We start from the raw sequence: 23,325 nt of genomic DNA on the forward strand, positions 1-23,325 counted from the left end.
GGGAGGTGTATTGCTATCTATAACAATTTAGAGTGGCACCTTCAGCATGAAGTTTTACTTTGTAACATGCAAATCCACATTTTCCAGCATCAATAATAAAAATATACCCTCTTCAAGACCTGTTGTTTTCTTACTATTAAGTACCTTCTCACAAACATAGAAAGCTTGGGGTATGAAAGACCATCTCATCTGGACCAACAGTAAATACAGTGTTATAATTAAGTACAATTGTCCTTGTTATTAAAGTAAAAATCTTACCATTGTCAGATTACTAAATATTTCAGATTTCCCCCCTTTCTCTCTCATTTTGCAGTGATGGACTGAAGCTTGAAACTCAAGTGCTGGATGGAAAGCCTAGGCTAATTTTAGCTGCTTCTGGTATTTTTTTTAATCATTTATCTCAAGTAATCTTTAAAGCTTCTTGAAGTTAAACCTAAGATCCAAGCAACATGAAGCACAGCTTTATCGAAATATTTTTCAGATTAGGAAGAATGTTTGTGCATTGTTATTCACAAGTTGTGTTACTCAGCAGCTTGATGCTGAACAGTAGGTTGATAATGAACTTTTGAATAGTCTGTCCACTGGTGAACAGCTGGCAAATAGTCTTGACTCTTTACAGCTTGTCCCACCATTCATACAAAAAAGTTAAGTACTATTATATGTTGACTCATATTACTTGATAATTTCTGTAACTTTATAGCACGTTACGTTCCAAGGAAAAAGAGGCCTAGTAACTCTGTGCTTAATTTCACAGAATTACACATTACAGTCACATTTCTGACTTTAAAGCAGCTTTACTATTTTGCAGTTGATGTTTATAATTTTGCAATAAGCAGTTTATTTAGGCCTGATGTCATTAATACCATATGAGATAGACTTTTCCAGTATATGTTCATAATTAAGCATTAATAAATTCTGGTTTTGTGATATGTCAGGCATATGTTTCTACACAAGCACAAGTCCACTTGCCCTAACTGTTATACATAGCGGTCAGGATACAGAGATTCTCCATTTAATGCCCTCTAAATTATATTTCATTTTCTGCATTTACCAGACAGCTATCTAATGAAGTGTTATGGGCTATTTCGAGTCAGTAAGGAATACCAGTCTACTGGAAACAAAGCCTTGCAACATCTCTGAAACAGCAATGCTACAGTTTTCACATTTTACAACCTTAGTTGGCATCATTGGCTGTATAGGACCACTATACATTCCAGAGTGCTCTAAAATAAAGCATTACCTTTGACATTGAACTATCCTTGAACAAGAATTCTTCTCCAGGAATTAATGTTTTTATACAACTGAATATAGACTGCATTTCTTTGAATTGAATTCTGTCAAAAATTGCATCAAGTTGTTTTACTTCCGAATTTCAGTCTTCTGCACTGTCGGATACTGCTCACGGTCTTTTTCCTTTCCACAGAGAAGCTGGGTTTGCATAGCACGTAGAATCCCACTTTGTTTAATTTCTGAATAGCCAGAAAGAAGTAAAAAAGCGACTTTTACGTACTCAGATGAGGATTGAATGCTTGAGAACCCAGGGATAAACGTGGCTGCAGAACGCATTTACTACTGGACCATCAAGATGGTTCAGGATTTAGTGCCTGTCTCTGCAGGACAACAATTCAGCGTACTCCAAAGCTTTAAAATATTCATCTCATCTAGGTTGCAAACTATTAATAGTGTCGTTCTGCAGACTTTAAGAACAGTTAGTGTTCTCCAGTGTCTTTAATTGGTAATGCAAAAAAAAAAAAAAAATGTATAAGTGCTACCAGTGCCAAATATGCAACCACTGCCAGAGCAATAATTGTATAATGTGTCTGAAGAAGCCTCATTTCCATTAGATGTGTTCCACTAAAATACCATCCCTACTATTTTCTCCCCCTTTTCCATTAGGTGTATGTGCAGGATTTCTTATGTTGAGTACCACATTCCCTCTATCAATCAATATTATAATATTATTTATTAATAAGTATTATATAAACACAGTACTTAATATTATTTTTTAGACTACTACACCTCTATGCATATTTGGGTTAAAAGGCTGAAGAGTATTTCGGGGCATATGTAAGGGGAACAAGGATGGGTGGCGTGATTATGCAAGTATTGTTTCTTTAGGCTGTCAGTGGTGGATACAGATAACGTCATGCAGTAAGATGGGGTTGGATGCAGGGAGTGTCCTGGAAGGGTGTGACACAGAAAGCAAACTGAAAAATCACAGTAAACAAACTGTTAAAAATAAGCCATTACCACAGGGCGCTCTGAGAAACAGAATGAATAGCAGAGGAGGATCAGACTGGCACAGTTATTTTATTAGATCTATATAAAACTGTAAATAGTTACTGGAATATATCTAATTTTTTTCACAACATACTTTTCAAGTGTGTATACTGAAATTAAAAGAAAAAGTAAAATAATACAGTTGGGGCAGATGTTATGGGGAAAGTGCTTTCCCCCTGCCTTACAGAAATCAGATTAATATAACAGTTTACTAATTTCTCAAGATTGTTTTTTTAGGAGGAAGTTGTTATTAAATACTTCTCTCATATGTTTGTGTTTGTTTTCCAAAAGATAAATCAAAGCCTGCAATGAAGGTAAGTGGAAAAATTACTTTTTTGGTTAAAGCACACAAATTTAAGAACACGTTTGAACTCTCTAAATTCCTGTAATCAATGATATTTATGAAAGATAAATGTGTACATATAGGTCCCTTCCAACTTGAGATGTTCTCCAATTTCTCAGGTTCATAATAGCTGTTAAAAAGGATGAATTCAAAGTTGTGTGACTACTTTTACCTTTGCAAAATGCTTTAGTTTACTTTGCCAAGAAGGCAACAGCAGCACAGGGTATCATCTAAATCAGAACTTTCAGAGACTTTAAAGGGATTCTGGTAAAAGAGGGATCTGAAGTGTGTTTAAGTTCCAGTTTAGTCATATAGGTTGCCTCTGCCTGAGTAAACTGGAATGCAGTGGGTTGGGAAAGAAAAGAAAGTAGAAAAAGGTCTCAGTACATAAGAGATAATTACAAGTGTAGATCAGGGACCTTGCAAAGGATAAAACTTCACTACAGAACGGAAAAAACAAGATTGAAATAATACTGGCTGTATGGTGAAAACATATACCTGTTTGAAGCTAGGCTTCAGAAACACCAAAGAAAAGCAGAACTAATGTTTATTCATTATTTTAAATGTTATGCTATGTAAAGTTGTTTTTTGCCCTGTCATTTTTAAATATTCAAATTTAGGTGCTATATTCTCTTCCAAGGTATTAATTCCTAGTACTCATGAAGATATTCATTAGTTTATACTGAGTTAGTTTCTATTGACGTAACAGAGAAGAAAAATTGCTCTTATTTTACTTGTTGCTTCAATTCTGTTTTCATTTGTTACCCATGCAATTTTATTTCCTTATTTAATATATGGTGAAATGTTTTTGCTTTAACAGATGGGTAATAAAGCCAGAGCACCTAAACAGGCATTGAGAATAAGGCATACTGGGCATCTTCTGAGGTCAGCACAAAATGCTTGTATCAAGCAGGAAAACTTAACAAAACTAAGGAGTGAATCAAGCTTATCAATGACAAAAGGTGAAAAACTGCAAGTTACTAAACACTCCTCACATGAAGCCACAACTAAAGATCACTTTTTGATTTTCCAAAGAGATAGCACAAACAGATATCCAGATTCAGAGAATCCTAATGTTAAAAAAAGTAAAGAGAAGCCACAAAACCCGTGTGTATCAGGTGATGACCTAAGAAGTTTGGTGTGTTTAACACAAGAACAGCTTCAACAGATTTTGATGACTATAAAAGAAGGAACTAGAAGTATCTCTGAGACTCATAATGAAAAACAAGTGCAAATGGGTAAGATACTGATAGTTGAATAAGTTAGTTTCATGGAAACAGAGCAAAATGTGAAAGCTTAACTTTGAGTTGACAGTTTATCTGCAGGCTACAGAGATGTTACTCTTACATTTAATGGTCTCAAACAAAACGATGTTTGCTATTATGGATGTGAAATTGCCTGTTACTGTTGGGAACCAAGCATTTGACAATTTTAACAGTAAAAACTAAGGATTGCTTGATAGTATACCAGTACTTTGAAGAGCAGAAACAGCAAGCAATTCTGCCAATATTTCATGCAAAAAAGGAACCATTTTACATTGGGGGAAAAAACATAGTAGAACTGCACTGTACCATCACCATTAGGAGTTTGAAAAAAAAAAAACAAAACCAAAACCCAATACTCAAAGAGACCCTTTCTGGTTTTGTGAAGATTCCAGGTTTTGCTGTCTCAAGAGCAGTAGTGCATTTTCCTCCGACCCAAAGATGTACATGTCTCTTTTTCCCTAACTGTAATATTACTGTTGAATTGGGCGGGCAGGGCAGGGGAGAGTGTGTTCTTCTACTCAGAAGCATACGAACTATTGCTTATCTTTCTATATTACATCCTTACTCCTGTCAGTGGACATATGAAGGTGATCAGCTCTTTGCCACCAAGAGCAAGATATACTGCAGTTAAGTAATTAGAGTCCCAAAGTCTGAGCTCTTAGCCAGGAATAGTGTTTGCTGTAAGTCTAGTATTCTAAAAATGCCCTGTGATGTTCTAACTTTACATGCCTTAACTGTAGAAGCAGGGCTGAAAACAGTTTTGTTAAATAGTGGGGAATTTGAAAGTTTCTACTGTTCTTAAAGTACTCAATGCTAAAGAAAGTTTAGTGGTCAGATATGTATTTATATATATTTTTATATATTTATACTCTACCACAGCTACTAATGAGGCATCAGAGGAAAATGTTATAGTGCTGCTCCAAAAAGCTTGTGAATTTTCATCTGTTCCAGATGAAGCTAACTCTGATTCAAGCAGGAAACAAGAAGCATATCTGCAGCCAGGATGGAAAGTTATGTATGTAGATCTGTGTTACTGTCACAAAAAACGTATCTCCAATAAAGATTCATATTGTAATTCTTAATCACAGTAAGAATATTTATAAATTCTGATTAAAATGTTACCTTTAAAATGAACAGATTAGCTTTTTGGTAATTTTTTTTTTCCCCCCACTCCTTTTCTCTAGAAAGGATTCATGGAAACCTGCTGACATGTTTTCTACCTTGGGTGAAAGAGAAGAGGAGAAAGCTTTATTAGAATTTAGAAAGACCCAATGGAAGAAGGAATTAGGTACTTACGATATACAGAATAGCTTTTTGATCAATTTATTACATTCAGGATGCCAAGAACTTTGTGTTCCTTCTGCTCTTTTAAATTTATTCATATCAGTGCAGTTGCTACAAATTGGAAAGTTACATAGTTTTATTAGTCTCCAAGACAGATTAAGATTCTCTAATTGCCAAATTTTATGCAAAGGTTTTCTATAACTTCCTGCAAGAATGCTTCTTAACCAAATATTATAAAAAATGTATTCTGTTATGCTTCATATTTTAGGAGTTACTTGCCACCAATTTTGTCAGATTCTGCCAGTACCTGATAGCCATTATCATTAACAAATTCATTTGTTTTTAAAGGGAGAAGTGTCACCCTAATCTACAAGCATGACTGAATATATCAAATTGCAGTTTGACCTTGAAACAGTTTGAAGTCCTGCCCCATCATCAACCAAAGAGAATCTCTGTAGAAAAATAAAAATTGTTTAACGCGGTAGTAAATTCTCTCTGGCAAATTAAGCTTTTTATGATTCACATGCAGGCGTGTTGCGTTTTGGTTTTAACTTGGGTGTAGACCATGTGGTTTCAGGGTTTGGTTCTGCATTATCAATAGCTTCCATGTATAGCTCCATTGGTTTTAGTAATATTACAGTAGTCCAAGACTGGTATAATAAAATGGAGAAAATTTATGTACTTTGTTATTTCTGTTAGTTTTCCCTCTTGCCCTGGGATACCGTTAAGCCTTCAGTGTTCTGTAGTCTTCTCAGAGAGATTCCCCAATTACCTCTACATCTCTGGGCAGAGACTCATCCGCCATCCCCTTAAGAGCAAAGTTATGTTTAGACTGATTGATCAGGCAATGGTGACTTGTAGTCCATTTTACAATGAGAATTACAGGGTGGGCATGCATTGCTGCTTTTTAAAAAAAAAACAAAAACAAAACACAACTGCTACACATCTGTATTAGGAACTCTTACTAGAGTGTTTGTTTTTTTTTTTTTTGAAGATGAACAGGTAGCACTGAAGAAGAAACTGAAAGAAACTCTGGAGGGAGAGGTGGGTTATTTCTGGGCAAAATCTGGCAATAATAAAGCCAATAAAGAGAAAGTGGAAACAGCTGATCCAGATAAGGTAAGGCTATCAATAAGCACTAAATAGCACATAGATTCCACAGCACTGTTGCCGAACTGTGCTTCAACTTTAAATTCATACAAGATTTTCTTTTCTGTACAAATCCAGTAGAATCCCATCTCAGCAATCACTTTAAGCTCTTGCATGGCATGAATTGCTGCAACCATGTTTCACACTTAGCTATTGCTCCAATTTGTAGCCTCACAAATTAAGATCTTTGTAGTATGAACAACCCATTCCTGTCCTTCCATGTTGATTCCTAACTAAAAGGTATACATTTTTTCCAGTTCTGTTTTAAGGAATAGTCTCAAATGTAGTTCCTGGTTATATAATTATTTACATTGTTCATTGTCATGGCTTAGGCCCAGCTGGCAACTAAGCACCAGGCAGCTGCTTGTTCACAGGGGACAGAATTGGGAAAAAACTCATGGGTTGAGATAAAAACAGTTTAATAGGACAGCAAGAGATAAGGAAACAACAATGATGACAACGATAATAATACCGACAAAGGACTGTACAAGAACAAGTGATGCCCAATACAGCAATTCCTCACCACCCAGTGATCGATAGCCCATCCCCGAACAGCGATTCCCGCCCCCCGGCCAACTCCAGTTTATGTACCGGCCATGACATTGTATGGTATGGAATATCTCTTTGGCCAGCCTGGGTGAGCTGTCCTGGCTGTGTTCCCTCCCAGCTTCCCGTGCACCCCCAGCCTTCTCGCTGGCAGGCCAGCACAAGAAGCTAGACTGGCCTTGACTACTTAGCAACAACTCAAAACATCAGCACATTATCAACATTTTCTCATGCCAAATCCAAAACATAACTTCACGCTAGCTTCTGTGAAGAAAACTAACTCTATCCTGGCTGAAACCAGGACATTCATATGCTCTCACATATATTTGATTGCTTATAATAAGCAGAGCAATTTGACTTTAACCTGTAAAAAGTCAGCTGTCACTCTGAAAATGTTGTGTCAGATAAATATATTATACTCAGGTGAGACTGCTTCTCCAGTGAAATTGATTGCTGTTAAACAGAAGTTAGGGTTGTACCTGCTATCAGTTAGCAAAAGCAAATTGCTTTTTTTGTGGCATATTCAACATTCCTAGAAAAGTTACCACTCTGCCCAGTAAGAATTTGTTTCAATCTACATAATTAAATATGGGATATGAGATGCTTAGTTACAAGTTTTGGCTGAAGTTTTAATGAATAGCAGCTTCTAGAAGTATAATTTACTTTATTATTAGGTATTAAAGGCTATTTAATACAAACAAACCAGGTAAGCTATATAAATCTTAAGTGGTCACTTTATTTGCAGACAATGTTTCCAGCTGACTCAGTTATTACCACTGAGGAAAACGGTGTCTGTACAACTGCTTTAACCACAGAGGCTAATCAAGTTCCACCGAACATTTCAAGTGCTCCAGCTGGGCCGTCTTCTGATTTCAATTCTGACTTACCAACTGTCAATTGCACAGCATTTGTTTTAGGGGTAAGATTTTAAATTGCATGCAATGTGGTTTTTTTTTTTACTTTTTTATTGACAACAGATGTGTATCTTCAGTAGTTCTTTTAAAAAACAGAAGAATTCAGTAGATCTTTTTGCTCTGTCTAGAGAATTGTGTCTGAATGAATGTTTATCAAAATACTGATGCTTTGAAGACTGAGCAGTTTCAAGGCTGATGTGAAGAACAGTACTAGAGGTGTGAGCTGAAGTGTTATTTAGCTTTTAAGTATATGTTAAAGAAATAGAGAAGTGGGAACCTCTCAGAAATAGAAGACTTTAAAAAAAATACATTGATGGCAGAAGGTTCAAGAAGTAGTTTTTGAGTTATTGCTAGTAGGCACTGATGGAAGCGTGGTTTTTGTCAGAGAGCACTGAAAGTTCCCAGTGCCACTGGAGTTTGTTAAATAATACATATATCTCTCCATTAAGAAGCAGAAACAGAAGAATGAAGATAGTATCTAGAATTTACTTGAGACAGATCACTACTAATTAGATCATGGCGCTGAATCTACCTGAAACACAGACTGAGCAGTGAACCATAGGAAGAAGGAAGGGATTTTTATTTATGATACATATAAATAAGGTTTTTTTGGAGTGAGAGGCTGATAATTCAAGTTGGAATAGTATTCGAAGCCTGGCTTATTTAGCATCTTTCTAACAACTGAAGGATTTTTATGGAGCAGTCAGACACTTGCTACAGTTACAAACTTTAATTCATCTTTTTGCACAAGAGAACAGCCCAGTTATGCATAGCAGCTGAAGGCAAAGTTTTCTGCCAAGTCTTTATTATGTGGCTAGACAAGACTGAATTTTTTGTACAAGGAAGAGACTAGCACTTGTCTTATTTCAGGAAGCTGTGCCACAGGAAAGACCTTTTAGTGGTTTGAAGCATGAGCAACAGAAGAAGTGGCTTGAGGAGCTGGACAACCAGAAGGAAGAAGCTAAGCTACGAAAAATAGAAGAAAAACTTAATTTATCAAAGGTATTTGTGGTTTAGAGGGACTTTTTGGAAGAAGAGAAGGTTTTTCTCTCCATTTTTGTTCTAAGAAATAAAGCATTAAATTGTAGACCTAATGAAGTAGCGACAAAGATGTAATTACAGATGCAGCATGTCCAATGTTGATGGAACATTCAGCCAGTAGCTGTTCCAGTATTTTAGTGGCAGAGAGCAGGCTACCATGTGTGTGGTGTGATGTGTTAGAGTGCTTACTGCAGGGATGAAGACAGTGATACTACTATACTTTTTTCTTCTTTCCCACCATTTGTGAAAGCACTAGGGTTTGGAAGGTGTTGTACAGACACTGGCTAGATGCCTTGCAACAAGAAATTTTCTGTAGACTATGTAAAGAGATGAGAAAAGAGAAGAAAATTTATAGATAATTACAGTGTCACAGTGGTTTTCAAATCCTGTTTCTAGAAATACTATTTTAATACACATACACTCTTATGAAACTTTTTTAAACACTTCTACTCCAAAAAGTATTGAAGAAGATAGCCTTACCTTTTTTACCCTTTGGTTTTTCCAGGCTGTTGAATGTAGGTCTCTTATGCTGGATCTAGAAGGAAACTGTGGCCAGTATAATTGCTTTGCAGGTGGAATACCTGAAGACAGTGTTACTATTGACCAATTTGGTCAATACGTCTTTTACCCCTGGAGATTCTTCATACGGAAGCTGACTTTTTTCCTTTGTGTGTTACTATTAGTAGTTTTAAGGTCAGTGGAATACTCTGCATTCTTACACAGCCTGATACTGGCACACTCTTCCAAAGACTTTTTGTCTTTTGAAGTGAAGAAACGTGCAGTGAGATTGAAAATCTGGATTCTAGCAATAGTACAAATTATTGTACACAGCTTTAACCCCAGGATTATATCTTTCACCATCCATGAGATGTACTCACATCATGAGATGTTCTGTATTATTAGCGAACGAGAATCTTGGTTACCAAAATTTGATTGGTATAAATGTTCATATTCTGCGGCCTTCCGAATTAAAAGGCTATAGGTTTTACTTTCAGCTGAAGCATTTATGGAAATTACACAATTCCTGGACAGAAATTGCTTTAATTCCAGAATTTGTAATACTGGAAGACAACTTTCCTACCCATCCCCCTCAAAAAAACCCTTGTTGCCAAGGTCGGTTATATACCTACACACAACGCAAGTCTTCATTTCCCAAGTTGTTGAAGGGATCAAATTTCCTTTGTAAATTGGTCTTTGTAACTGTGAAAGGAACACAGCTGTGAAAGGTTCCTTCACTAGCTGACTTGGTTTTTTAATTTGATAGCTGTGCTGTGGGAAGATGGTTGCAGTTACCAGTGTGTAACCTAACAGTAATCTCACTTCCAGCCTCTCTTTGAAAGGAAGTTAATGTGCACTTAAACTCATTTTCTTCACCATCTTTTTTTTCAAGTCAAGTCTTGCGTTACACTTTCAACCCTTATGCATATTGCACCACAGACTTGCATAAGATTAAAGTAAATTTTCCAGCTACTCTGATCTGCTTCTACATCACAGAGTAATCAAAGGGAACAAAGCTCAGGGAACAGGAGAAAGAATAATTTGGATTCTCATTATTTGGACTATGATTTTCTTGCTTCTTATAAAATAGGTGTAAAACTTTCCTGACAGAAGGGAAATTTTGTTTAAGGAAAGGACTCCCAGAAAGTGTATTAGATTAGATTATTTTAGTTTTTTTCCTGCAGAATGCAAGTTTTGAGGCAGCCGTCCTTCCAGGGAAATGGTTCTTTTAGTCAGAAAAGAAAACCTTCTCAGTACCTATAGCAAAAACAAAGGCCCCTTAAATAAAAATCTTGTATTACTGATATATTAGAATGTCTCAATTGCCAACAGTGAGCCAAAAAGATGAGCCTAGGTGGTACAGAAGAGAGACTTAACCCCAGTATATCCCGTCTACAAAAGTTTTAGGTACTTTGCTAAGATAGCAGTGGTGGCTGCTGTGGGTGGAAGGGATTTTGAAAGAAGGCTTATTTTATAATGGGCCTGTCTGTCTGTCTAGGAAGTTAGAATTTAATGTCTCTGCCCAAAGCCATTAATTCTTTTACCATCCAGAATTAAAATGGAACGGGTAAATGTAGAACATTGTAAAAAATGCCACTTGTTCATGTTACTGGAGATTGAATACGTACACAACAGGAGGAGAGTATGGCAGAGTGGCCAGTATACTGACCTCTCAATCAAACAGTTCCCAGTACTATTAGAAAAAATATGGAATGGACTAGTAATATAAATTGAAAGAGCAGTACCAAAACACCGGAATCCACGTTAACTTACTTTTTACTTCTCAATTTTTTTTTCATAGAAAATACAGTAGCAATATGTTTTTGCTGAGCAAGTATATGGGTCAGTAGAATAATTTCTGCTCTGACTTGCATTTAAGCAACAGAGAGGCTTCTGTTTTCCCATTTAGGGAATTAACTACTGTCTGTATTGTAGCCCCATAACAGATCTTTTCAAAAGTTCCTGTTTTACAAAATGTGTATTGTCTGTTCTGTTAACCAACGTTATAGAAGCAGTGTAATTGAGCACATTTCTGTTTTTTTGTTGCTTCGTATTTGTTTAGGCTGAAGAGCATGACAGATGGGCAATGCATTTTGATTCGTTAAAGAACCACCTTAATGCTAATCCACAACACCCCTTAAATGGAATGTACAAAAAGCAGCCTGAAAGTCTTTGCCTGTCACCTGACCCTAAGGAGCTGACTGCTTTTATTCGCCCTTTTTCACCTGTAGCTTTAGGCAACCTCATGCCCTCAAAGGTGGGAAATGCAGAAAAAGCTGCTAAAAACGGTGCTTTGGAACACAGTCAGAAAGTCAGGTGAGTGAGCGTTGTCAGGATAATCATCTTCCCAGCCAGTACATTTCTGATACCTCCTCAGAAATAAATAAAAAAAATATGAATAAGATTCATTAAATCTCATCTTTGGATCTTACTCATTTGGCTTTTGATTTTTTCAGAAACACCTGCTGTTTCACTTTTGAAAGACACAAGTGCTTCCATTGTTCATTAACAAAATTTACTGCGAATAACCTTTGTTCCTTAGTAAAATGAGTTTCACAATTGTAAATTAATACACTGGGATAACCTCAATATGAAAATATTACTTGAAATCTAACTGGTTCTAATGAAGAAAGGCTTTAGGTTTATTTTCTTATGATTAAAAACATTTATGTGTTTCTTTGTTCAGTTTCCTCCGTTCAATGACAGCTCTCCTGGACCCTGCACAGATTGAAGAGAGAGACAGGCGGCGGCAGAAACAGTTAGAACATCAGGTAGACTTCTGTTTTACTAACACTATTTTAATGATATGAAAGGTAGTGTTGTCACATGAATAAAGCATGAGATTTAATATCAGAATCCAGTGAGGTGCTTGACTTCTATGCTTCAGATTACATGTTTACAGTTGTTTAATGGTATTTCATTTGGTTAGACTCTACTGTTGTAATATTTGTACAGATAAAATTGCTTTTTCATAATGGAATTCTTGCCTTAAAAACCATATAGTACAGTCTTTAGAGCTCTAGTAGGTTTGGGTGCATTTTTCTTCAGTCTTCACGGTCATCAGGAGAACTGATATTTACAGGTACCCACTCCATGAATCTTTAAATTTTTATCTTATTTACTGTCATTTACATTACTTCTGTGGCACTCTTAACTGAACTTATCTGCATGATGATGTCTCTAGCACAGTGTAAAGAAATCTTAGTATAAATGTAATGAGCCTGTTCTGGTCAAACTGTTACTCTGCTAGATGGAAATACTAGCTTACAGTATATGCAAGGTAAAAATTAGACCACCATTTCTTTACTAGAAAAATAAAAGCATTATTGAAAACATAAAAAGCTACTTCTGTTTGTCTCCGAGTATTTCACACTGCTTTATTGGACTGGTGGTTCTCCCCCTTCCCCTTCCCCCCCACCCCTCCCCAAAAAAAGGAAGGTAACTACCTCTTGTGAGAAATTAAAAGAAACAAAAGTGTTTGAAATAAATTGTCTTGATTTTTTTTTTTTAAACTTGTCCAAATCACATTATTATACATGTATATGGAAGTATATGAATATATAGCTTATAATGCCTTTAATGTTATACCTTCTAATTTTTCTTTTTTTCTGATATTACTAGAAAGCAATAATGGCTCAGGTAGAAGAAAAACGGAAGAAGAAACAACTGGAGGAAGAGCACAGAAAATGGGAAGAGCAAGAGGAAGAACAGCGCCTAGCACGAGAAAAAGAACAAATGCAGAAGCAGTTTGAAGAAGATATGCTGAAACAAAAACAAAAGGAGGTGAATTTTTGCATTTTCTTTAGTGCAGATAGTCTGTAATAATACTGGGTTTTGAGGAAAATGGTTCTTGTTGTTCATCTTCAAAAGGATGTTGACTCATCATTTTGAAAATTAAAATGATCTGAAGTTTAGGCATTTGAAACCAAAAATTATTTCCTCAACTGATAAACTTACAACACCACATGAATTTAGGGCAGGTACCTTTATTCAGACAAGAACCTTTTCAGGAAGAGAAATGGATAAGAACAGCCAAAAATGGAATTGTAGTTTTAAATAATGCAGCAACATGCATTTTTAAATGCAAATTTTATATAAAAAAACCCTCAAAGTATGTGATCCAGTTATTGTTATTGGAAACTTGATACTTCTAAGATGCTTCAGTACTATGAACTTTATCTGACTGGATGTGCTTTCACTCTGGATTAAAGACTTTTCAGAATATATTCTGGAAAAGTAGTTTTAAGAGTCATTCATGTTCTAGACCTTTCTCCTCTGTAACTATTGCTGAGCTTTACATACTCCTTTCATATAAAAGTTAAGTCAAAAGTAACATTTTAACCTTTGGTAAGTACAAATTTTGCCTTTGTATACATTCTTACCTGTTACAGAAGAGCCTGTAGAAGGTTAAAAGCCTTGACTGATGATTTATTCTTCCTTTTGGCACAGTAGCAGCTATTACTGTTTGCCTCATATTTGGAACAGTAGCAGAATTCCATGAGGTCATAGGACAGGGTGATTCCAAAAACACATCATCCTCTAACACCTGTAGAAATAAGGATCCCTGATATCTCTACATTTTCTGGATGGAAATGTATGTCATCTGCCTGTAGATGCTAGAACAAATTGGTAAAATCTTGGGAAAGTCAACTTTCTCTCTAATATATCAGCTCCTTTAAAACATGTCATGCTATCAGCTGTTGTTCTTTCTGCCTGCAAATGCAGTAGGAATTGGGGACGAGATGGTAACAGCAATTTGGAAAGGAGATTTTCCTTGGCCCAGTCTCCTGCACCTTGAACCTGCTGATTATGGAAACTAACCCTCATATTTAGAGATGTCCTGCCTTTGTTAGGGAGGCTTCTGCAGTCTCTGTGGAAGTAGGAGGAGGGTGTTTTTTTAAATTATTTTTATTTAGGCTTCTTTTATTTTATTAAACCACATGATCTAGGAAGTCATAGATGTCTGAAATCAGATGGCATTTAGGAAAAGATTTAAAAAGGAGATAAATATCCAAATAACTTTGAGGATCTAGATGCTCACTTTTTTAATGCTAGGATTGAATGTCTTCCATTAGCATAGCAGAGGTTCTGAATTATCATAAAAGTTATATGTCACATATTGCATCTACTTAACTAGTTTTGGTTTTGTTTTTTAAATGCTTTACCCAAAATAAGAATATATTTAAACCTTGAGGATTATATGGGGATTAAATAATCCTATTAATTTCATTCTCCAAATAACTGATCACATATATTTACTTTTTTTTTTTAAAGGAACATGTGACTCTTAAAACAAATGAGCTCTATCAGACAATGCAGAAAGCTCAAGAATTAGCACAGAGATTAAAACAAGAACAGCGCATTCGAGACTTAGCTCAGAAGGGACATGACATTTCAAAACTTCAGAAGAATCTTCATGGTGGCAAGTAGAAGTCTTCATATCAGTTTGCCTGTTCCTTTGGTGTTTGTGTGCAAGTTGTCATTTGTTTTTGTTTTACTTTTTTTTTCCCTGTTTGGGTCAGAAATTGCTCCCTTACTTCAGGATCCAACTTTCATTACAGCTTATTTACCTTCTGAACAAATATTGGTGTTAACTAATACAGAGAATATTGTATTCTAGTAAGCTTCAAATAGTATATTACATAAAGGAATAAATATAAAGATATTATCAGGAATGCATAGGGAATATTCACCCTGTGTACTGTCAATCAGATTTCCAGTGAAAAAGGGAGAGTATTAGGATCTCAACCATAGTTCTCAGACTTGCTTTGAGCTCTAAACCACAGTAGTCTGATAATTTGATAGCATGGTTTAAATGGAACATACGTTACTAAATTGAACAATTTTACTTACTTCTTTTTAGGCGATACAGAATTTGAAAATTTTAATACTGACATTTCACATCAAAGTCATGATTTTTCTGATGATATTAAGAGTCACATTGTTCAGCAGACTTCTCCTCGGAAAGACACTGCTGTACAGACAGGTATGCAGCCCTTAAATTTAATTACTCTGATGTTCCTCAAGAAAGAGAGTAGAACAGCATATTTGTGAAACTGAGTTATAGGGCCAAACCACTGCCATTCAGAATGGAATAAAACTAGAAAGAAATACTTGGACAGACACAGGCATGTTGGAATATTACAATATATCATTATATCCTTCTAAACATAGCTGTTACTTACCAGTTACAGGTTCAAATCACCCAGTCTGAAATACCATGTTGAGTTATGGCTTGTGACCATGACCCTGCTTCCTATCACTTGTGAAGTGGAAGCATTATTTTATTTGTTTGCTTAAGCAACAATTAATATTTTTGGTTTTGACAGTGCTGGTAGAAATTTTACTGTGAATCTGGAAACTTTACAAATCAAATAATAATGTTTTTGTGTATGCCCCTTCGTAAAGAAAGAAGCTGGATTGTTAGTAATACAAAAATTGAACAAAGTATTTCCATTGGAAGACAAGGATTAGGAAAGTTAGTTATTCCCAGTAGCACTGTGAATATGACCAAACCATCAGCATGCTGAAAAGCTGAGCAGAAGCTGTGTTTTGCCCTTTACCATTGGGTACCATGACGGAAACAGAATTCTACATTTTAAAATAATGTAGTTTCATTTTACTTAAATTTTGCTTTTACAGTGACTTGATTTCATTTTCCAGTCTTTTCCTCCTTATTGAGTTTGCTTCTACTGGTCCTATCAATCTTCCACATCAAAAAGAATAAAAAACATTATAAAACTGTAACAACCAGTGTTTTATTAAAATCAGTAACGGCAGATTGATTCGCATACAAAAGTCAAATAAGTAATTTGAATAGGTTAGACTTGGAGTTAAAATATTTTCTTTTTTTTTAGATTACTTTAGTACTTCAGCGTACACTGAGTCAGCTGAGGAAAGAACTGTGTGTTGCAGATCACCTGATATTTCCATAGAATATAAAGAAACCCCTAGCAGCAAAAAATACCAGAAGGAAATGCAATATATAGATAAAAATAAAATTTCGGGAAAAGAGAATGGTGGCATTTACAGTGATCTGTATGAACAATATGCAAGAAGAGAAAGACAAATTAAGCCTGCAGAAAAATACAGCAAAAGACCTGACTGGAACATAAACAAGCCTGGGAAAAGATACATTCCAGCATCAGAAAGATACCCTAAACAGCTACAAAAGCAAAGGGAAGAAAACAAAGTACGACGACAAATGGAGCTGCTTCAGTTGGTGGAAAGAAATACCCCTGGGAATCTCTGCCCAAAAAAGGGTGGCTATTCAGACAGGTCTCCTTCACCTCATGAAGAAATAAATATGAAGAATAAGGGACATAGAGTCAGAAAGGTAACTTTTTGGTCTTTAAAAACAATGACGTGTATTTTTAAGACTCTTGTTCTACATGGTTTTGCCTGGATGGGAATTCAGTTATGTAACTCAAGCATTGAAAATCTCCCTGTTGCTACCTTTTGTGTAAAGAATGGTAACACAGCATTGTTTCCTTCTTCATGATCAGAAGAATATATTCAGATTTTGTGACTTAGCTTTTACCGTTATTTCAATTTTCCAAAGTGTTTATTCTTTTTCATTTATTCATTATCATTGATTCATTTTATAAATGGGGAGCTTGATTGAAAGCAGTGTGCAGGGTAGAATGACATCACTGAATTGCTCTTTTTTGTCCAGTCATTATATTGTGGTGATGGTTGAGGTGTAGGAGTACCTGTTCAAAAAAACCCAGTTTTTATTTCTGCAAATACTACAGATTACTGAGGATGTACTCTATTGTCATAAAAACACATCTTTCTTAGTGGAGCCATTCTCCATCTGCAGTAAGCATGTATCGGTATAGCTTGTAGCTATAAAAAACAATTTTCATTTAAAGAAAATACTATCAAATATATTTATGCCTTCTCTCTCTCACGTTCTCCCTCTTGCTCGCTTGCTCTCTGTATGTATGTATATACATATGTATGCATAAAAATCTCACTTTCTCACGCCTTCCAGTAGAAGAAATCTGGTATAGAAAAGGTGGCTGCTTCAGTTCTCTTCAGCCATTTGTTTACTGTGGCTACATACACATATTTTAGAAGCTGTGGGTATTAAAAAGAAAAAAAGTATGTGAAAATACGTAACTGTTCACATAGGTATCTTTAAAGATTTATTCGTTTGTTAAACTGAGTTTATTGGTTTATTTGAGGTAATGGTAAATCTAAGTTTTGTGCTTGCATTATTGAAAGGTAAATGTTCAAGAATTTTGTACCTGAGAAATGGTGCAATGAATTTTAAGCAGATTTTTCAGAGACTTAAGCATTTTCTGATACCATAAGAAGCATGGGATATGTTAATATTTTTCATTTAAATAGAAAACTTCTCTACTGACTGTGTCTAGAAACACAACCTTTCCTTTAATAATCATTATCTTGGGCTGAACGTTTCAGGTTTATAAATGCAGCTTTCCAAGGTCATTGGAAAACATATATAGTATTTTCTATAGTGCTCAGAGCTGCCAAAGACAGAAAATTGGAACAAATCCTCCTGTAATTTGTTTAATTTAGTTCATAGACACTACAAGTCTCTTTAATGCAAGTCTCTGATAAATACCTTTCTCCTGAACTAGGTCAGACAGTCCTTCTGGAATTTCAGAACAAACTTGTCTTGAAAAGTGAAAGCTTTTGATATAAAAAACATGGAGCTTTTTATTTTACTTTTTACTTTCTTGGTTTTCTCCTAGGAAGAACAATTACATAAGAATCATTTGAATGAAGAAAGGTACGTTAATACTCTGAATTAATGAAACGTCTAAATACATTAATAGTGAAATATACATGCTTTTCTTTCCTGATTTTTAATTTTTTTAAAAAGAATTTAGATGCATCTAATTGTCTCCTATTAAAAATACAAAAGACCAGACAAACTGCAGGTATAAAAGCAGAGTAAATGAGCAGAAGTCCAGTCCTCTGAGGAGTCCTTGTCTAGTATTTGAAAAAAATAATCACATTACTTAAGTATTTTTGGGTTTGTTTGGGTTTTTTTAACCGGAATTGTTTCATACAGATCTGAATCACCACCTGTTCCAGCAGTTAAGAACAGATTACACAAAATACAACAAAAACAGATACATGCTGCTTATTTCCCGGTGCATAACAACAATAGTAGAAGAGAGAAATATGTCAAGACAGATACACAGCAGAGGAGCTCCCCTCCTCCCGCTACAGAAGCTGAAAGACCTCCCTCTTCACAATTTATTCCGTATGTTCGAACAAATGAAGTGTATTATCTTGATCCAGATGCACCAGTGACTAGACCTTCAACACATGACCCACAGTATCAACAGTTTAATGGTACTGAAACGTATTGTGAACTGATTCGTGTAGAAGAGATGTTACAGTGATATTAGTTCAAAGTTCAAAATTTATTCAGTTTGCTATTTGTTTTTACTGAATTCTGCAGTAACCCATATGTGTCACAGCACTGTATAGAAAGCCTGTGCAACCAAATGATAATAATATTTAACAACAACAACAAAAAAAAACCACACAGAAAAAGTTGGTTATGGGGTTTTTTTAATCAAAAAAGCACCAAAATTTCTTGTTCTTTCATCTCTCTATTTTGTCTGTTTGCCTTTAATGAAGTGTGATTGCACTTCTCTGATATTATTGTATATAGATTTGGGTTTAGGAATTTAAGTATTGTTTGACTTAAAAATAGTGGTCGTAATCTAGTAGCAACCAAAATGTGATTTTTCACAAGCTGTGAAGATCTGCTGATTCAGAATTAAAAGGAAATTGGTAAAGACTATTGTTAAGTGATTTGATATACATTTATTTTTAGATTCTCACCAAACTCCACGACAGATTTTTAGTTCTGATCATGTTAGAGATCCTCTTCTAAATCCTGATGTAGTGAAAATCAGAGAGAGACAACAAGCAATTCTGAAAGGATTGTCAGAATTACGCCAGGTAGGCAAAATGTTATTGGATAAACATGTATGTATATATACAGTAAAGTCAAAATGAACATTGCAGACTATCACAGTCATAAGTATTAGTCTAATTCATTTTTCCATTATAACTTTTGGGCCCTGTCCTCTACTTTTGTTCCCTCTTACTGATTTTGCTTTTCATGCATTACTTCCACCTTTGGCTGTCCTTGGAGAGAGACTATGGACTCAGTCCTTAGATTAGCTATGAAACACTAGGGTACCTGAGAAAACTTGAAACCAAGAGAAATGGCTTTATTTAGTCTCCAGGTTTTGATAGTTAGGGTCGCTTATAGAATGTTTCAATTTCAAGTGGAAAAAGAATACTATTTTAACAAAGCACTAGAACCCCTGTTAATGAATCTTCACTTCTGCATTTCATGGGTAAGCCAGTCATGACAGAGCAGTGTGGTTGGTGCAGAAGAGTTAGTGGGGTGGTACTGATGTGTCTGTCCTGGAAAATTACTGTAATTTGCAAATGTGAAGTGTGAACACTTACAAAATCCTCCCAAGATAGGTATTCTTTTGTTAACATGTAAAATTCAGGATTTGTAAATCAGCCACATTTAGTGAGTGAATATTAAATGAAATTTAGTTTAATACTACACACACAAGAGCTCCTGAGACAAAAGCCTATGTATGTTTGTATATATCGCTCCATTTGTAGTAAGTTACTGGTAATGATTAGATCTACAGGATTGCCAGAAGGATTTTGAATATGGTGAGACTGTCTTTAAGGATCCATGTTGCATTAAATTAAAGCAGCACAAAAGATTATAGCTGGTGACTCTGAAGTTACATATTTTCCTGATTGGAGTCAGAATACCAGGAAAAATACTGTTAGGCATCTATTTATTAAAACGTAAGTGAATTTGATACTCTACCTGTTGGCAACAAGGTGTGGCTCATAGCAGATTCAAACCGCAGGTCTCGACAATCACAGAGTTTCCTTTTTTGCTTCTAAATGGCCTGGGAGGGTACTGCAAGACAAAAAAGACACATTTACTTTTAGGTTTGCATTTCTTTCTTGAAGAACACTATAGATAAACATGTATCAGTATCTTCCCTTGTTTTTGAATAGCTCCATACTGAAAGTACTTCATCGCTAGCAGCACTTTATTTTTCTTTGCCTTAAGGGAGAAAAATTATATGATCACAATAAAGGGAAGAAAATCTGACAGACTTAAGTACAACAAAACTACCAGTAGTTAACACTATTAATTACCTGCTGTGCTTTAGAAAGACAGAAGTTCTGCCACCATGCTTCAGTAGTAGGTCAATTCCTTGGGCAAATGAAGGGTCATGGCTCTTTGTAAGTTATTAAGAAAAGTTGTGACCCAAGAGCACCAAAAGGTTGCCAGTTTCTAACAGTTTCCAAATAGGTTTGACTGGATCAGGTCTTCCCCAATGCTTATTAACATTTTTGGTAATTATCTACAACTGTTAAGCATTTTGTAATTAGGCTTCATTTACCAGTGGTATTTTGGTTAAGCGCAAAGCCAGCTTCAAAGCACAGTTTGATCCTTGTGCTTGCTGAGGTGAACAAGCGCCATGGATATTTGAAGAGGTTTAAGGTGATAATATCCATGTTGGCAAACTTAAGAGGCAGGAGCGCTTAGGTATACCCTGATTATTGTATACTGCTACAGATGACACCTGTTTTGCATCAGTTACGTCACTGAGAGAGGAGGAGTAATGCAGTATTTTGTATGAAATATAATTTAGACACAGAGCAGCATTTACTTTTATATTTCAGAAGATAATCTAGTCTTGTTTTTTAAAGTTATATATACATGCACATATATATATGTTCACAACATATTTGGCCATTCTTCAGCTTTTTGTCTGGGGGAATTCACAGCATATTTAACCAGTCTTTAGCCTCTGAAATACACCCCCAGCTAGCGTGACAGATAAATACAGTCGGGCTGTTTCAGTAACAGACTAGCTGAACTGGCTGACCCATGGAAGACCCCAGTGAAAATGGAGGGCAGATGAGGGCCGCCTTCTGCCGAAGGGAGGGCAATTCTGTCATTGCATTTGTTACAAGACAGCAAGTCTCTTCCTGTTATCTTGGGTGACAGCAGTAATAGCAACTACCAACAGACTTTTATCTTGCTCACTGAAATTGAAATAGTCATTGGAGTAAGCCCAAGTTTACTCATCCAGCAAAGTGAATTAAGTATTTGTGGAAAAATACAAAGGGGGCAAAGTTTAAGAAAAAGGACAAAAATCACAGCTATAGTCAGTACGTACTAGAGCATCTTATTTTTACTAAGGCGATAAAACCACTTGCCAACAGGTTGTAGCCTATGATGGCTAAGCGATCTTGCCAGCCACCAGCAGGCTACCCAGGGACATGCAAAGAAAGACCTCACAGTTGTCCCAGTGTAGGTATTTCACAGTACTTTCCTCTAGGCCCTTTTTATTACCTTTATTACCATGTGATTGATAGACTCTGTTCCAGTTTTCAGTGTTACTTGTTTCTCACCTCAGCTCTGGGTTGATCCAGGGCAATTTATTGCATGACTCAGTTTTGTAACATGCTACTAAATGCAAAAAACACTCTAAAATGAAAGTAATTACTGACAAAGGCACTGACCCATTAATAGAAATAGCAGATGCTGTTGATTAGTTAAAAAGCAATTCATCAAGTAATTGAAAGTAGGCAGCTGCTGCTTTTGGAAAGATGCAAAGTGAAGTATAACAAACAGTTTTCTTTGCTAACTGAAGCCAGTTCTGCAGGACCTCTCTCCCCTTCTGTGCCACCAGGAATACCGTGTCTAACATTGTAGTACCTGCTGGCTTGCGTTCAGTCTATACTGAGCTGTGCCAGCAGCCTATAACCCTTATCTTTGAGAAGGATCTCGTAACTCTTGATGAAAAATACCACTGTAACTTTTCCTGTTGTTTGGGTTTGGGTTTTTTTTTTTAAAACAAACTTCCTTGGTACCAAATTACTTCTGACAGGTCTAAAATGGACTGAGACCAAGGGGCCCGATGTATCTCTCTCTATAATCCTATTAATTACAGTAAAAAGACTTGCTTATTTTAAATTTATGAATGTACCTGCCATCGCTATATCGTATGTTACTTACTTATCACACAAAGATACACTTCCATGAGTTTTTTTATTACAGGTTTTCTCCATTGTCTAGTACTTACGAGAGCCATTTTCAAAGCAGGAACCTTTTACCTTTTGAGAGTAAATAGGCGTATCTTAAAATATCCGACACTGTTCTAATTCAAATGCTAATGCTGTCCTTTCTCTTCGAGTAGAATTTGTGTTATGACTAAAAGCTGGTACATGTCAAGGTTTTGGGTTCAGCTTCATACAAGAATACTACAAATGTAGTGAGAATGCACAGAGGAGTGAGCAAGTTGTATTTAATACAATGGAAAAGTCCTTTTTCCTCTGCACAGCCATCAGAAACTGACAGAAACTGGACAGGCTTCCACTTCACACTTCAAGTCTTTTGCAGAAGACAGAAGATCTGGAGTTCCCTCGCTACTGAATGTATTATATTGTATTGCCTTTTTTTAAGTTGTATATTTAAAAAGCATTGAGCCTTAACAAGTAAATTGTTTTAAAATACGAAACAAACAGTGACACTTTATTAGTCCAGGCTGCATGAGGAAGACGGAACATTCACTTTCATATTCTGCTTATTTCAGGGCCTCCTGCAGAAGCAGAAGGAGTTGGAGACTGCGCTGATTCCCGCTACAGCTCAAGAAGAGAACTTTGTTTCACCATTTTGAGAGGTACATAGGAACGTTCTGCATTTGTAAAATGTAAATGCACAGCACTTTGCTACTGTAATTAATTATGAACCATCTCTTTTTTATGAAAGATTTAAAGTATGTGAATTTTGATAGATTACAGGGTCATGTTGCTTTTCATAGTGAAGATATGTTAAACTCATGATGGTGTGTTTGTTTAGAATGGCCTTCATGCTACCTGAAGACATTATGTCCATTTAATATAAGCCACCAAAACACAGTATAAAACCACTACATGGGTTTTTGTAGAACTC

General features: G+C 35.8%; 1 protein-coding gene across 1 annotated transcript; it reads left to right on the plus strand.

Moving 5' to 3' along the window:
* Positions 1-320: 320 nt before the first annotated feature.
* CCDC66 (coiled-coil domain containing 66) lies at positions 321-23,050 on the plus strand. The gene is made up of 18 exons (XM_010289536.1): positions 321-378; positions 2,572-2,594; positions 3,444-3,861; positions 4,768-4,903; positions 5,073-5,176; positions 6,167-6,291; positions 7,613-7,786; positions 8,652-8,783; positions 11,383-11,636; positions 12,007-12,091; positions 12,942-13,103; positions 14,595-14,742; positions 15,184-15,306; positions 16,178-16,656; positions 18,044-18,081; positions 18,367-18,653; positions 19,144-19,271; positions 22,967-23,050. Exons 2-18 carry the CDS (start codon positions 2,589-2,591, stop codon positions 23,048-23,050), a joined length of 2,883 nt encoding a protein of 960 aa, XP_010287838.1. The 5' UTR covers positions 321-378; positions 2,572-2,588.
* The last annotated feature ends 275 nt before the right edge of the window (positions 23,051-23,325 follow it).

Source organism: Phaethon lepturus, unplaced genomic scaffold (genome assembly GCF_000687285.1).
Source record: "Phaethon lepturus isolate BGI_N335 unplaced genomic scaffold, ASM68728v1 scaffold17966, whole genome shotgun sequence".
Taxonomy (NCBI): domain Eukaryota; kingdom Metazoa; phylum Chordata; class Aves; order Phaethontiformes; family Phaethontidae; genus Phaethon; species Phaethon lepturus.

What these genes read in the sequence shown, in the direction of transcription:
- CCDC66 (XM_010289536.1), top strand. An exon ending in TGAAAAACAAGTGCAAATGG is followed by an intron (nt 3,862 to 4,767) that starts GTAAGATACTGA and finishes ACTCTACCACAG; the next exon opens with CTACTAATGAGGCATCAGAG. An exon ending in TCAGAAGAATCTTCATGGTG is followed by an intron (nt 14,743 to 15,183) that starts GCAAGTAGAAGT and finishes ACTTCTTTTTAG; the next exon opens with GCGATACAGAATTTGAAAAT.